Source organism: Charadrius vociferus, unplaced genomic scaffold (genome assembly GCF_000708025.1).
Source record: "Charadrius vociferus isolate BGI_N301 unplaced genomic scaffold, ASM70802v2 scaffold266, whole genome shotgun sequence".
Lineage (NCBI taxonomy): Eukaryota > Metazoa > Chordata > Aves > Charadriiformes > Charadriidae > Charadrius > Charadrius vociferus.
Window position 1 is genome coordinate 3507613 of NW_009649114.1, and position 14285 is coordinate 3521897.

At 52.5% G+C, this 14285-nt stretch overlaps 1 protein-coding gene across 1 annotated transcript in view; it reads left to right on the forward strand.

The window, feature by feature from the left end:
• ANKS1A (ankyrin repeat and sterile alpha motif domain containing 1A) overlaps positions 1 to 14285 on the forward strand; it is an 88788-nt gene that overhangs the window by 62395 nt on the left and 12108 nt on the right. Inside the window, 1 exon segment of the mRNA XM_009888323.1 lies at positions 1576 to 1682. Coding sequence (XP_009886625.1) covers positions 1576 to 1682 — 107 coding nt within the window.

The window sequence follows — 14285 nt, forward strand, 5'->3', positions numbered from 1 at the left end:
GGTGGGGGGGTGGGAAGGATGCCTTGGAAGGTACCAAACAGCTTCAGCTGACCTGAAGGTTCCAAGAAAGCAAACCTGGTTTTCCTCATCATCTTTTTATTTGCGTATACCCGTGAAAGCGATGTGCGAAGAAGCCTGAAAACTTCTGCCTGTCTGGCATAGCAAATTCCCTGATGAAAAGGAGATCTCTGAACTTTCGTTGGTCATATTTCAGGTCTCAAGCTTTTCTAGAGGAGAGTAACAAGTCACTGGACTCTCTTCCCAGGGCTGAGGGAAGGGAGAGCGTGTCTGCACGGCTTCCGTAGGGTGTTGGGAAGAATCTCCTTTATCAGAGGCTGAGAGGAGGTGCCAGGGCATGTCTCGGACTTGAGCTGCTGCAGGAAGAGGAGAGAGTGTTGCTTGCGTTTGGTTTCTTCTTGTTTTGACGTGGTTTGAAGGCGAGGAGCTAAAATGCCTCCTCCTGCAGAGCTGCTCCCTGTTTGAGCGAGGGGCTCGGATGCGCTTAGCTGAAGAAAATGAAGGAAGGGCCGATAGCGTGCACCAAACACCGGGCAGGACCGAATGTGTCGGGTGAAAACCGTACTGATCCCTCCATCTCTCCTGCTGTCAGCCCGTGCAGGGGTGTAGTCAGACTCTCCGGTGCAGCCAGCCCGGTGCGAGCAGCGTGCTGAAACGCCATGCGTCCGCACCGGTGGTAAAATGACAGTGCCGGGACTCTCAGACTCACGCTCGGGGTCGCTCACACCTCTGCTCCTCTTAACACCGTAACGGAGAGGAAAAGCCCTTACCATGGTTTGCCTCTTTCAGGACTGCTTGGGGAAAAAAAGTATAAGCCCTTCTTTTCTTCTGCTGCAGTTTGTGTGCTTTCTTTGTCTTGCATGTCTTCCTGCGGACAGCTGCTCTAGCCTGGCTTCTGCTGCTTTTCTCAAAGTCCGTCGTGTCTGTTCTGTGTCTCGGCTGCATGAAGATGTATTTTCTCTCTAGCTGCTTTGTGCTGATGCGCCCGGTCCCTTCCGCTGGCCCGCTGCGCGGGGTCGTGCATCCGAAGTTGCATGGACCAGAGGACCCGCGCAGCTCTGCGCCTTTGTGAGCGGCTCCGCTGCCTTCCCTCGCGCCCGCGGCCGGCTGGGAATGCCTCGGGGGAACGCCGGCTGCCCCCCTCCCGCCCCCTTCCAGACGAGCCAAGGAGTGGATCCGCGTCCCCGTGGGGTTGGGCTTCATATGTTTGCCTGGCAAGAAACTCGCCTGCGCCCTGAAAGCAGTGCATGAGGTGTCATGGTCCCAGGAGCACTTCTAAACAGTTTGCCCGGGCAAAGGTGTTTCTTTTTCTGAGTGTTAACTGGGATACAAATTAAACCCGGAGCCACAGAGGCGCTGGAAGCTTGTTGTCCATGGTCTGTGCACACAAGAGGAATTGTCTGCCAGCTGATTTGTTGTACTCTGAGCATAATTTTTTGAGTTTCTTTATGGTAATGACTATGATGTGGCAATGCCATCTGTCTTCCTCAGAGTGCCGCTGCTACCGCCTTAACGGTTTTTCCCTTTTCAAGCGTCTGCCGATTCCTCTCTCGTCAGGTTCGCGGATGCTGGAGCAGAGTGTCGGGGAGTGGCTGGAGTCCATTGGCCTGCAGCAATACGAGAGTAAGCTGCTTTTGAACGGCTTTGATGATGTCCGCTTCCTGGTAAGTCTCTGGGTGGGACCCCCGGGCTCTAAGGAACGTCTTGGCCAAACCTTGGCTTGTTATCGACGCCCCGTCTCAGCCGCTGGGCAGGTCTGGGTTCTGCAGCCCAGCAGGACCGGCTTGGGGGGGTGTAGGTTAGACAAAAGGCAGAAATGAGGGTTGTGTTGGGTGAGGGTCCTTCATCTTCACGTTTCATTCCAGTGTTGTAGTATTTTCACTATAATTTTTGATATAACATTTTATTTACTCTGCCCCCTAAGTCTTTACTATCCATTTTACTCTGGAAATGGGAACTGAATTCGCTTATGTTTTGAAGAAATCGCTGAGCAGTCTGTGTTCTGGACTATGAAGGAGGTGGTAGACCTCTTGTTGGAGGTATCCTTACTCTAAGCATGCAGACAGGATGTTAATGAGCTGTACCTAATTGCATTGACACTGTTGGCTCTGAAACCTAATGATGACAAGACAGTAATGCTTAACGTTTTGAGGGGTTTTTTTAATAACCAGTATCTTAAAAGCTGCTTGGTGTAAAAAAACCCGAGAATTGGTACAGAACGATGAACTGCAAAGACAGAAAATCTTGGTGCTGCAGGAGGGTTCTTCCTGCATGGCTTAAAGAAATGCTTTTTGAGTGTGGACTCCAAGTTTTGCCAATAAAGCATTGCTAAAAATGGACGTAAACCTTTGGAGAAGTCATTTGGACCGATGTAATATCCTGCCTCAGAGAGGGAGCGGGGGCATCGCTTTGGTACTGTGGCGGTGATATGCAGGAGGATGTGCGCTTGACAACTGTATTGTGAGCTGGGGGACGGGGGGTCGGAAAACACAGCGGCCGTCCGCCAGTGGTGGGTGTACGTGGGGGGCAGCCGGAGCAGGAAGGGAGGACTGGATGGGGCATGGATGGAGAGGCGAGGAAGCGCGCGTCTGAGCAGCGTCAGGAGGGGTGCTTCGAGGCAGGATGTAGTTACGCTTTGAAAAAATGACCTGACCAACAGGATAAATGTCCTTGTGAATGTCGTGGGATCTCCAAGCACGCCTAAAAGTCGAATTCCGTGGCAGTATGTGGCCGTACCTCCTGGCGTCCACGGCAAGCAGCTTGTTCCCTCGTCTCCCCTTAGCCTGGCAGGGCCGGCGCTCCCCGAGGGAGATGGGTTTTACTGTGGTTTGTGCACCTTTAGGAGAGGAACTGCTGGCGACAGGCGATGCTCTTGCCCCGCTCCCTTCTGCCTCTACCGTCTCCTGTTCCTACAGCTGTGTGGCACCTTCCCTGGGGAGGATTTGGGGTGAGCTGCCCCCACAGAAGCCCCAGGCGCCCTCGCCGGGCTCCAGCGCTGCCCACAGCCGTGCAGGACCAGGGATCGCTCCCACCGCCGCTCCCGGCCCTTCCCGGGGGGCTCCGGCCCCGCAGCGTCCCACCCAGCTGGTCCCAACCCTCTGGTGGCCCCTCGGCCACTGGGACTGCTGTGCTTCAGGCAGGTGCCATCAGCTCCGTGCGAGGTTTCAGCATCCCCTGCACGCCGGGGCGGTCTGATGCAACTTCTGGGCTGCTCTGGAGACGGTACGAGGAATTTAAATGGAATAATACCCCGTAGGGCCCTGCTTGGGATCCTCTGCTGATGGATCTTTGACCTCTGTGGTGTCGGTGGGCCGCTGTCACCGCAGCAGTTAGCAGATAAAAACGCCTTTACCCCAACCTGACGAGCGTGATGACAGACCTCTCTCAGCACAGAAGTTTAATAACGAAGGCAATTAACTTCCCACTTGTCCCCGGAGAGGTAGGAGCTGGAGGCTCGGAAGCAGGAATTTTTATTGACTGTGCTGATTTGCAGTAAATAACAACACTTAGTTGCAAACTCTCTGATGCAGGATTTTGTCGTTTATAAGATGAAAGCAGAGGCTCCGTGTACATATCTCGTAATGTGATTTTTATGGTGTATGGGGTAGGAGTTGCTTTTTAATACCTTTCCCGGCTGGATGTTTTTCTTCCCCATCCAATGCTGGGGTAGGAAATCGGCTTCTGCTGGTTTCGGAGGTGGGACACTCTCCTCACTCATTCCTCTCAATTTTAAAAGGTCAAATAATTTAACGAAGATTTCCTGCAAACCCTGGCTGATTTCCATTTTGCAGCTTATCCCCTTTTACTGGGAAGTTGACTCGGGCAGCCGTGCCAAGACTGGCTTTAAATCCTTTCAGCCGAGTCCTGGGAACTTCAAGCGAATACAGTCAGCCCCGTATGAAATTTTAATTATTAAGACTCTTTTCCTCTGCGGTGTTGCTTGCCTTCAGCTTCTGATGCGGGAGTAAAACCTTCAGATAGAGTACAAACGAGGAACAAGTAGTTAATTTGCTTTCAGTAGTGAGTTTGATGTTCTCAGATGAATTATTCAAGTTGTAAACACTGAAGCTGGCTGGCGCAGGGCGAGTCCTGCATGCCTGGCCCCTGGCGGGGAAGGCTCTCCCTTCCTTTTCTTTTTTACGTAACAATTTCTTTATTAACTGCCCCTTTCGGTCGCTAACGAAGAATATTTCAAAGCAAGTGGCATTATTTTCCTGGAATTAAATGGTTTCTGTGAAAGGATTAGTCCTTATTAGGGCCTCATTATATTAAATATTTCAAGGTCTGAAGAATGGCTGGGTAATGGCTTGCAAATTGCCAGATGGGCTACGAGGCTAATTAAGTCTTAGTAGCAAAAAGGAAGAAGTTGGAGGGTTTTGATGGGGAAACACTCTTGTTTTCTGTGTTAAGATGCTCTTGTTTTCTGTGCTAAGATTTCACGTTGCATTGCTCTCCGCATATAGTGCTGCGGGGTGGTTTTTTTCAGGGCTCCGAGGATGCTCCCCTGGCTGCCGGAGTCCCCAGGGGCCCGTCTGCCGGCAAACCGGCAGCCAGGACACTGGGCAGACCAGAAAAGCATCGCAAGAGCATCGTGTTAGGTGGGCAGTGATGGTCCCGCTGTGAAACGGAGGCAGCGTCCTGGGAGAAGGGCTCTCTAATCTGCTTCTGAAGAACGCTCAGCCCGCCGTAGATAGTAACTTAAAGTAGGATTAAGAAAAGAGGCTGAGAAAGAGCATATCCAGTAACCGCAGTGGGGACCGGGGAAATCCGGTGTTTGGTGGCACAGTGGCATTTGCTGCTCTTCTTCGGTTCAGAAAAATAGATGTTTAAAATGTACTCTCTGCCTGGTGGTGGTGCAGAGTTGGTGAGAGACAAAAACTGGAGGGTGCCGAAGCTCGTACGGTGGGGTTTGGGGCTCTTGTAGCCCGTACTTTAGCCAGTTCGGGTTTCAGGAATTCCTAATTTCCTGTGTATTTTCAGTAGGCTCTCGTGTTAATTTGCACCCTGCGTTACCAAAGCCGTTATTCCCCCAGATTTGGGAAAAAACGATTCCTGGACGTGCAGCGAAGCCATTTTTGAAAAGTGCTCTGTAAATATATTGCGCTTCTTAATGAGATGTTAATCTGGGAAGGCAGAAACACCCATTGTTTCTAAGAGTAATTGTGCCGTTCTGCATAATGCAGAGATTCATTACGAGGTGATGAGCGATACTCTCCGGACACGCGTCCGGCCGTCACGCTGGGGACAGCGCTGTGTGCGCCGCAGCTCCGGCAGCGGGGAGGAGGCGATAACCCCGTGCTTTGACAGCCAGCGTGGGCAGCGGGGAGAGACTTCAGAGACCTGCCGTGTATGTGGAGGAGGCAGGGTTGGAGGTGTAAGCCGTCACGTGAGCCGTGACCGTTTGACAGGTTTCCCTATAGAAAGGGAAGGTGGAAGTGTGTATTAGCGGATAGCTGGGGTGGGCTGGGGGTGTCGAGCTGAGGCTTCTCTGCTCTTGGGAGTTCCAGCTCTGCAGCTGGGACAAGGTTTTAGCAATCAGCTCTGGCAGGACCCCTTAGAAGCAGAATGGTGTAGGTTGCAAGGGACCTTGAAAATCATCTTGTTCCTCCCCCCTGCCCTGGGCAGGGACACCTCCCCCCAGCCCAGGTTGCTCCAAGCCCCGTCCAACCTGGCCTTGAACACCTCCAGGGATGGGGCAGCCACAGCTTCTCGGGGCAACCTGCCCCAGGGGCTCACCACCCTCACAGTCAACAATTTCTTCCTAATGTTTAATCTAAATCTGCCCTCTTCCAATTTGAAGCCATTCCCCCTCGTCCTATCACTCCATGCCCTTGTGAAAAGTCCCTCCCCAGCTCTCCTGGAGCCCCTTTAGGCACTGGAAGGGGCTCAGAGGTCTCCCTGGAGCCTTCTCTTCTCCAGGCTGAACCCCCCCAACTCTCCCAGCCTGTTGAATCATGGAATTGTCTGGTTGGAAGGGACCTTTAAGATGATCGAGTCCAACCATCAACCCTTGCCCACAAGCGTGTGAGATCAGCACTTTGCTTGTCAGCAAACTACAAGTTGCTGTTGCGGTTCAGGTCTGCTTTGGTGAGAGCGCGATGACTGCAGTCAGGACCGACCCGCTGGGCGTCTCTGCCGGCGCTGTTTCTCTTTTGAGGGAATACGGGACAAATTATAGAGTGTTACTTGTGGCACCGTTTGGTTGTGAGCGGTGTCGGGCAGGGCTTGTGGGGAATGTTCCCGCTTTCGGAACTTGCAGAGATTTTTTTTTCAGGGCTGGTGAATTGGTTATCGGGGAGGAACAAGGCGACACAGCCATGGTGAGGAGAAGGGAAGTGTTGACGGATAATCGCAGTGGCTGTCGTCCCGCCCGGCCGCAGCTACGGGGTGGTTTAGGAGCTGGAGCTGGGAGAGTTTGCAGCACTGCCCTCACTGACGTGTTGCTTTGTTCCAACGGTGAACGCGGAGTTTCTGCATGTTCCCGCGATGTAAAATTCTTTTTAAATCTGCAAAAGAAAACAAAGTGCAGCATTTGATAGGGCTCGCGAGAGCATCCCGGTGACGCTGGCTGGTTTCACGGTCAAGTGCAAACCCAGGAACGTTGATGTCTAGTTCAGAGTAAAGGCTCTTGATCAAGTATTGGCTTCGGCTAACACAAGTCAGCAGGATTATCTAAACATCAATTTGACGTGGCGTTAGAGCTTTCTTCCCAGCGTACGTGTTTCTGGGAAGGGACTGAAGTCTGTGTTTATTTCAGATTGGGTGTGATTTTTTTTGCTTGGTTGAGGGAAGGAAGAGGTATAAAAGCTGGATTTAGGTAGCTTAGTTTTCTAAAAGACAGAGTTCTCTTTCCAAATACGAACATCTGCATATTGGGCCACATTTCTGTGCCTGGAGAAATTCCGATATACCCTTTAAGTTGCCGGTGGTGGGTTTGCTGTGGTGTTTATTTAGAGGAAGAGATAATCAAACACAGGGAGATGTTCAAGGCCAGGTTGGACATGGCCTTGGGCAACCTGGGCTGGTGGGAGGTGTCCCTGCCCAGGGCAGGGGGGTTGGAACTCGATGATCTTCAAGGTCCCTTCCAACCTAAACCATTCTGTGATTCTATGATTTATGTGCAATGATAGGAAAGAGGCTTTCCCTGATTTTTCTTGCTCTTACTTTCCAGCAGGAACCCCATGGTCCAAGGGAGCAGATTCTTTTGCTCCATCCTCTCCGTTGCCACTGGGTGACCTTCACGGCCAGCACTGCTGGCTCGGGGCAGTCGCACTGTGACACTCAACTTCTGCTTTTAATGTGGGCTTTAATTTGAAGAGCAGCCTGTTCAGCCAGCTGGGGATTTAAAAAAAAAAAAAAAAAAAAAAAAGCTAAAATGGAGATGGAGCTTCAAATTCTCCTTCTCTGCTTCGCAGCAGACTGGAATTCTTTCATTAGAGGGGAAAGGTTTATTTGTGCGATGGGTAAACATAACTGAATTGAAGCTGCGAGCTGAGTATTGCTGGCATGGGCTGCGCTGTCCTTGACTGAGCAAAAATACAGCTTTGCGAGTAGAATAAAATCCTCCGCAGAATTGCATGCCAAATGTTAACAGTGCTAACGAGCCCAGAATGCCCCACCACCCAAAGGAAGGCGGCCCTGCTACCTCCCACGTGGAGGAATGCAGCCCTTGTGTGCGGGGGGTTTCAGGAGACCCGTTGCCTCGTCCTTCATCGGAGGAGGAAAATGAAAGGTCACAGCACAAAACCGTAGCAATGAGTGAGTGGTGCCATTCAGAAAAATGCACTATAAATCCACTTAATTGTCCTTGACCGGTAATGAGCCGGGGGAGCTGCGAGAGTGGGACAAATCATAGAATGGTTTAGGTTGGAAGGGACCTTGAAAATCATCCAGTCCCCCCCCTGCCCTGGGCAGGGACACCTCCCCCCAGCCCAGGTTGCTCCAAGCCCCGTCCAACCTGGCCTTGAACACCTCCAGGGATGGGGCAGCCACAGCTTCTCGGGGCAACCTGCCCCAGGGGCTCACCACCCGCACAGGGAAACATTTCCTCCTAATATCTCATCTCAATCTTCCTTCTTCCAGTTTGAAGCCATTGCCCCTCATCCTATCACTCCATGCCCTTGTGAAAAGCCCCTCCCCAGCTCTCCTGGAGCCCCTTTAGGGACTGGAAGGCCACAATAAGGTCTCCCCGACCTTGTCACAAGACTATGGACCCAGAGGGGTTCTGCGGCTCCCAGGGTTGGTCCCATCGTGTTTCCTGTGGTCACCAGTCCCCCTGCAGCGGACTCTTCCTTCGGGAAGTCCATGGGAAACTGGTTTTGCACTGTGAGGTGGTGGAGCGCATCCCCGTGCCCTGAGGCAACGGCAGGAATGACCGTGGGGCCGGGCCGGGCTGGTCCCTGCCGTCCTGGGGAGGGAAGGGACCTCGCCAGTGCAATCGGAAGGAATTGCAGTAATTCATGGTGGAGTTCCCCCACAGAAGCGGGGAAGGAAATGCCGTTACCTGCACCCTCACTACAGTATTTTGTGATCCCACAGATCCCATAAATGTGTCCGAGACGCTTGCAAAAGCTTTTCCCTTCCCTCGGAGGGCTGAACATTTGCTGCTGCCCCAGACAACTCTTCGGGCTGACATCTGAGAAGGGCAAACCTCACATGCTCTGGCAATTGTACCATTATTCTGTAGCTGAACTTTTTATTCAGTCCAAAGACATTTTGATTCACAAATGAGCAGGTAAAAGAGAACATAAACCATTTTTTATGGCTTTTTTTTTTTATTGTTCAAGCCTGGATTCCCATGGAGCGTGCGGAAAGCAGCTAATGCTGATTCAATGAGACAGCGTCAGAAATGGAAATCTGTTCTCCTCGTGGAGTGCCGTGGGCTCCTCTGTTTGTTTTTTGTTTTTTTTATAATTGGGGAGAAGTGGTAGAAAAATGATGGCATTGGAAGAACGGGGTGTCTGCAAATAATTTAGAGTACTGACATTAATTTGATTAAATGCAATTCAGTGCCACGTTAGATTAGCCTGCAGCGGTCTCCGTTACGAAAGAGCCGTTCTCTTCTCTCCTCCGTGTGTGTGTGCGCCCAAACGGTTGATAAAAATGCCGAGCGGAGGCATTGGGTGGTGCGTGAGCAGAGCTGAAGTGCGGCTCGGTGAGCGGCTGCGGGCTGGCACGGAGGATGGATCTCCCGACCCGGACCCGAGTCTCCTTCGCCCTGCAGATCCCCATGGCTTTGGGTGCTGGCTGACATCCGCTCCGTCTTCGTTTTCGCCCGTTACCTGTCTCGTTAGAGCAGGGGGCGTCTCCTGGTGTCCTCAGTGAACTGTAGCTCTGTTTCGCATGATCCACTTCGTAACTCCCCAGCTTGGCTGGCAGATGCTGGTCCCCTGGGCAGCAGCCAGGCTTCTAGCGTGCTCTGAGGATGTGTGTGCCCCACAGCTTTTTTTTTTTTTTTAATTTTTTTTTATTTTCATATAAAACTTGTCATTTTATAGTAGTCATCTGGGGAAAACTTAACTGACATATTCCAGCAGCGTTTGGCACCCAGTAGCGGGCTATGAAGAATAGTGACCTCTCGGAGATCCCACAGAGGAGGTTTTACTGCTTCTGCACTTGGTGAAACGAAGAGAAAACTTGCCGTGATTGCAGCTAGTGGAGAACACTTTAATGTAGACCCAGGTAAGCCCCCGTGTGTAGGTTGTGCCTGGGCTTGGTTTCGAGCTGAAGCGAGCTCTGTTCATCCAGGCAGAAGCTCTTGAGCTTCTGGACTTGGTCTTCCCAAGGTCGGGACGTGGTCTTCCCAAAGCCTGTGCTGCAAAGCTCTGCCCTGCAGCGCCGTTGGGTGACGGCGCTTGGAAACTGGTGTGTGTCGCGCCGCTGCGGGTGGGAGCGAATACTGCTAACACCTAGACGTGCTGGCAATCTCCCCTTTAACCATCGCTAATCAGGGCTGGGCATCTCTTTGGCCTGGTTCACGCCGCCTGGCAGATTTATTACTGAAAAGGCTGTCATTTATTTTTATGACATAGACAGGGAGTACATCAGCCGCGTTATGACATGGTATTGTCTACTGTTTATCGTTGCTGCCAGCCTGCTGGAGACGCAGCTCTTCCACGGTCCCCGGACTGATGCTGGTGCCCGGGATGAACATCCCGTAAGAGTGGGACTGGACCCTTGCGTGAAGGTTTCTGCCAAGCGTCTGAGTGGGAATCGATTCGTACAATGAAATGGTTTTTTTTTTTTTTTTTTTGACAGCTCTGCAGCGGGTTTCACACGCTACTTGGGTGGTTCACAAGGGCTGTGCTTTGTCCGCGATGGATGGTGTGGGGTTTGGGGGTTTTCTCTGGAAGGGAATGGTGAGAGCGGGGACGCGCAGTGATCCGGGATGGGAGAGAGCATTTCGGCTCTGGCCGGGGAGAGGCGGCAGAGCTGCGCCGACGCTCCCCAGGTGATGGAAATGGACTTCATGGAGAGCAGCGGGTTCGGAGTGGATTTTGAGGAGCAAAGTGGGTGGACCAGAACTAGCGATAGAGAGGATACTTATGTCTGATTCATTAGTAGCTCCAGGCCCAATAAACATTAAAAAAGCCATTAAAGTAGCAGTTAATTTTTTTTTTTCCTCTCAATAAAATTGCCTGAACTTGACAACCATGACCGATTCCCTCCGTTGCCATTGTCACGCTGCCAGTCTGCATGGGGAGGAAAATTAAACAAAAATGAAGTGGCTGTGTGCTAATCTAGGATTTATTGTAGGGTTTTGTATACGAGTCCTTTCCACAGTCAGTGCTCAGTGAAGAGCTGGAGCTTTGTTGTCGTGCTCTCAGCTAAACAAATACTTCTTTTCCCCCAGTTTCCCCTGAACTATCTCAAACTGCAGATGCCACTAAGGGAAGGCACGAAACCCCGAGGATCACGAGGCCAATTACGAATACGGATGTGTGTGACCGAGTGCTGGTCCCCCGGCTCCGAAATGGGGGTGTGCTTTGGGGTCATCACTCTGCTCTGGGATAAATAAGCCGCTGGTGCAGGTTGGGAGGGATGGAGCTGTGGGTACTCAGCATTGCCTGGAATCAAGGCTCTATTTTGGGAGGTTTTAGCTTTTTTTTGTTTGTTTTTTTTTTTCATCTGTATAAGAGGGTGATGCTCTGTGATGCTCCGGGGGTGTCGGATGAAGAGCCCCCAAGTACAAATCATGCAGGCGTACAGATGGAACACGAGCTTGTTTCTAGGACAAGCTTATAAATTAGTCCGTTAACGAGGCATTAGCTGCTGTTGTCCTGCGGAACGAGATATATTAGCGGGGCTTTTCCCCCGCTTTTTTCTCCGTACAGCCCCTTCCAGCGGGGGGGAGGCTGGCCGGGCTCCGCGGGGGGAGCGGGGCTGGGCTGGTGGCTCCCCGCACCCTGCTCAGCTGGATTTGCAGCTCGGAGGGGCTGGATGAGGCCAAACACGCAACCTCCAAAAAAGTGGTAGAAAAATGATGGCATTGGAAGAAGGGGAAAGAAGGCTCTTTGTCATTAACTACTAATAGATTTGGGGACGGGGAGCTCGTTGCTGCCTGCGGTGGCTTTGTCGGCTCCCGGGAATACCTTCGTTATAGCTCATCTTTCTGAATTTCACTGCCGTCCCTTGTCCTGGGGATGCTTCCCGAGGCTGCAGGGCTGTGAAGCCCGGTGGTTTTGTACAAGCCCGGCGGTGGGAATAACCAGGAGCTCAGGCAGAGCCACGCGGGACTCGCCAAATCCCCTCACTGGGCTTGCGATTGAGCCGCGATCTCCAGGACTGCAAACCCTGGGCTGCTGCTCGCAGTAAGTTCCTGAAAGCTCCCGCTAGCCAGTACCAAGATGACCAAAATGAAGGTTCCTGATGCTTTTTTTGTCTGACAGGGAGAAATCTGAGTGGCGTTGAGGCTGAGGAAGGTGCGACCTCTGTTTTCAGGACTTGCTGCCTGTTACCCCTGTTTGAGGCTGGGTCTGCGGTGACCTGGATGCGTCTCCATCTCCCACATGCAGGCTTTGGTTGCCAAAAGTAAAGCAATAGCAGTGGCAGCAAAATCCTTGACAAGATGCAAATTGTCTTGAATGTACTGAGGGGGAAAAAGCAAAAGAGCTTTGTGTGCATTAATCTAAGAAGAAATGGGTGCTTTGGCTCATCCAGCTGAAGGCACTCTGCTATAGATGTTTGCAGAAGCCTTTGTAGTCTGGAAAAGCTGTGTTTGGGTTTTGCATCTGTTGCTTTTAATAGCAAACACATTCTGGTCCCCGTCTTCCCTGCAGCCCGTCGCCTGTCTTTAATACAGGGTTTAGTAACAGAGGCAGCACTTGTGTTCGCGTGAGCTTAGCGAGACAGTCGGGATTCATTAAGCTGCGTCGCTGGCTGGGTAAGACTGCGCGTCCTATATGAAACTTTCTTTGCCTCGGGCCCTTCCTTAGCTGGAAAGAGAGGATGGACGGAAGCCAGGCTCTGTGCGAGAAGCAGCATCTGAAAATTGGGTAGTTAAGTGCCTGCGGAGTGCCCTGCTGGAGGAGGATTGCTGGCAGATTTCAGCAGCTCTGATTTTGGCACGCTTGCCTTCGGGGTCACCTAACTGGCAGGAGGGGACGCTGCCTTCCTACAGTGTACCCTCGGACTGGGCTTATTTTTATTATTTTTTTTTGCCTTTAATGAGAAACCTGGAGCCTTGCGGGCTGTGTAATTACAGCGCAAGATGTGAAGCATGACTAAAGCAGACCCTTTCTCTAAAAATCTTGTGTTTCCACAGGCGGGTGGGCTGCGCCGGCGTCCTTCGGGGCAGCCCGGGGGAGGACGCGGGTCGCTGGCAGATCTCTGCCCTCCTGCGGGGCCGTGCGGAGGGCAGAGACGGGGGTCAGAGGTGCCCCTCGTGGTCGTGTGTGTTTGTGCCTTTCCACGGATGGGGCTCCGGTCAGCTCAGGGGAAGCTGAAGAGCAGGTTGGGGGGTGAAAGCCCCCCCGGACTGTCTGGTGGTCAGTTGGGACCCGGGCAGTGGGATTCAGCTTGCCCGTTTGCAGATGTCTGTGCCTGGGCTGATTGTTCGGGCTCTTCGGATTGCTGGTGGGAGTGGGGGAGGACTCGTCTGGGTGATGGATTTCACCCCAGTGAAGCTGGAGTTGCTCTAGAGAAATGGTCCCTTCCTCAGCCCGACACACACGTGTGCAGCTGAAGCTTTGGGGGGGAAATTGCGCTCCTGTGTCCATTGCCAAAAAAAAATCAACCTCTTCTTCCTGGTGGATTTTTTTTAGGGATCATCCCAGCTCTTCTGGGAATAAAAAAATCACCAAAGATTTTCCTACCATTAACGTGTGTGCGCGGTGCTGTACCAAAATCTTGGATTAACGCGAGGATGTGTGTTCTAGGAACAAACCCTGAGCAAACCGCCTGCAGTGCAGGAGGTGCCGAGAGCCGGTTCCTGATGGAATGGAGGAGCGGACGGTGAGGTGTGGGGGTGACCGGGGCTGTCGGATGTCCCCGACTCCCCCCAGCGCGGCGGAAGGCGAGAGCTCTGGTGCGGGCACAGCCCTGAGCCGCGCTCGGCCCCGCGGCCGGGAGAAACGCGCAAGGTAAAAAGCGCTTGTCACAACGGATAAAGTCTGAAATACATCTTCGGAAAGTCTTTTTGATTCTAATTGGCGTTTCTGAGACTGCTGCTGGAGGAGCGTAGAGGACCGGGCTAAGGGCAGAGTCGGTTTGCTGAACCCGACCTCGGAGCACCCGCAGAGGGGCCGACCCCCGGCCGGGGCTGCGGCTGCCAGCGCTGCCCGGCACCCCTCAGCGGGGCGCTGGGGCGACGGCATCTTTTGGACCTGTTTGCTGACCTGTGTCCGGACCAAAGGGAGCCTTTGTTTAAAAACAAAACAAAACAAAAAACCAAAACCACCCAACAAACAAACAAAAAACCCCACCCCACCAAAAAACACCAATGAAAAAATGCCTAAAAACTAGCAAAACCACAACCTGCATAGGGATATTGTTTAAAAAATCAAAACCAAACTCCCCTCACAAACCCTGACAGCGTGTTTTTCTGAAATTTCGCCGCCCTGCGTCACGGCAGTCTCCCTCTGAGCAGCCCGCTGTAAGGAAGAGGCTTTGTTTCATCCGGGTGACGAATGCCTCGTGCCCTTTTCCTCCGTGAGCTGCTGGGGGTGGACGTGGCTGCGGTCACTCCCTCCTCCATCCAGCAAAGAAATGGTTCAGGGACCGACCCGAGACCCTTCAGCAGCCGCGTGAGCCGGTGGTGCGGAGGTCCC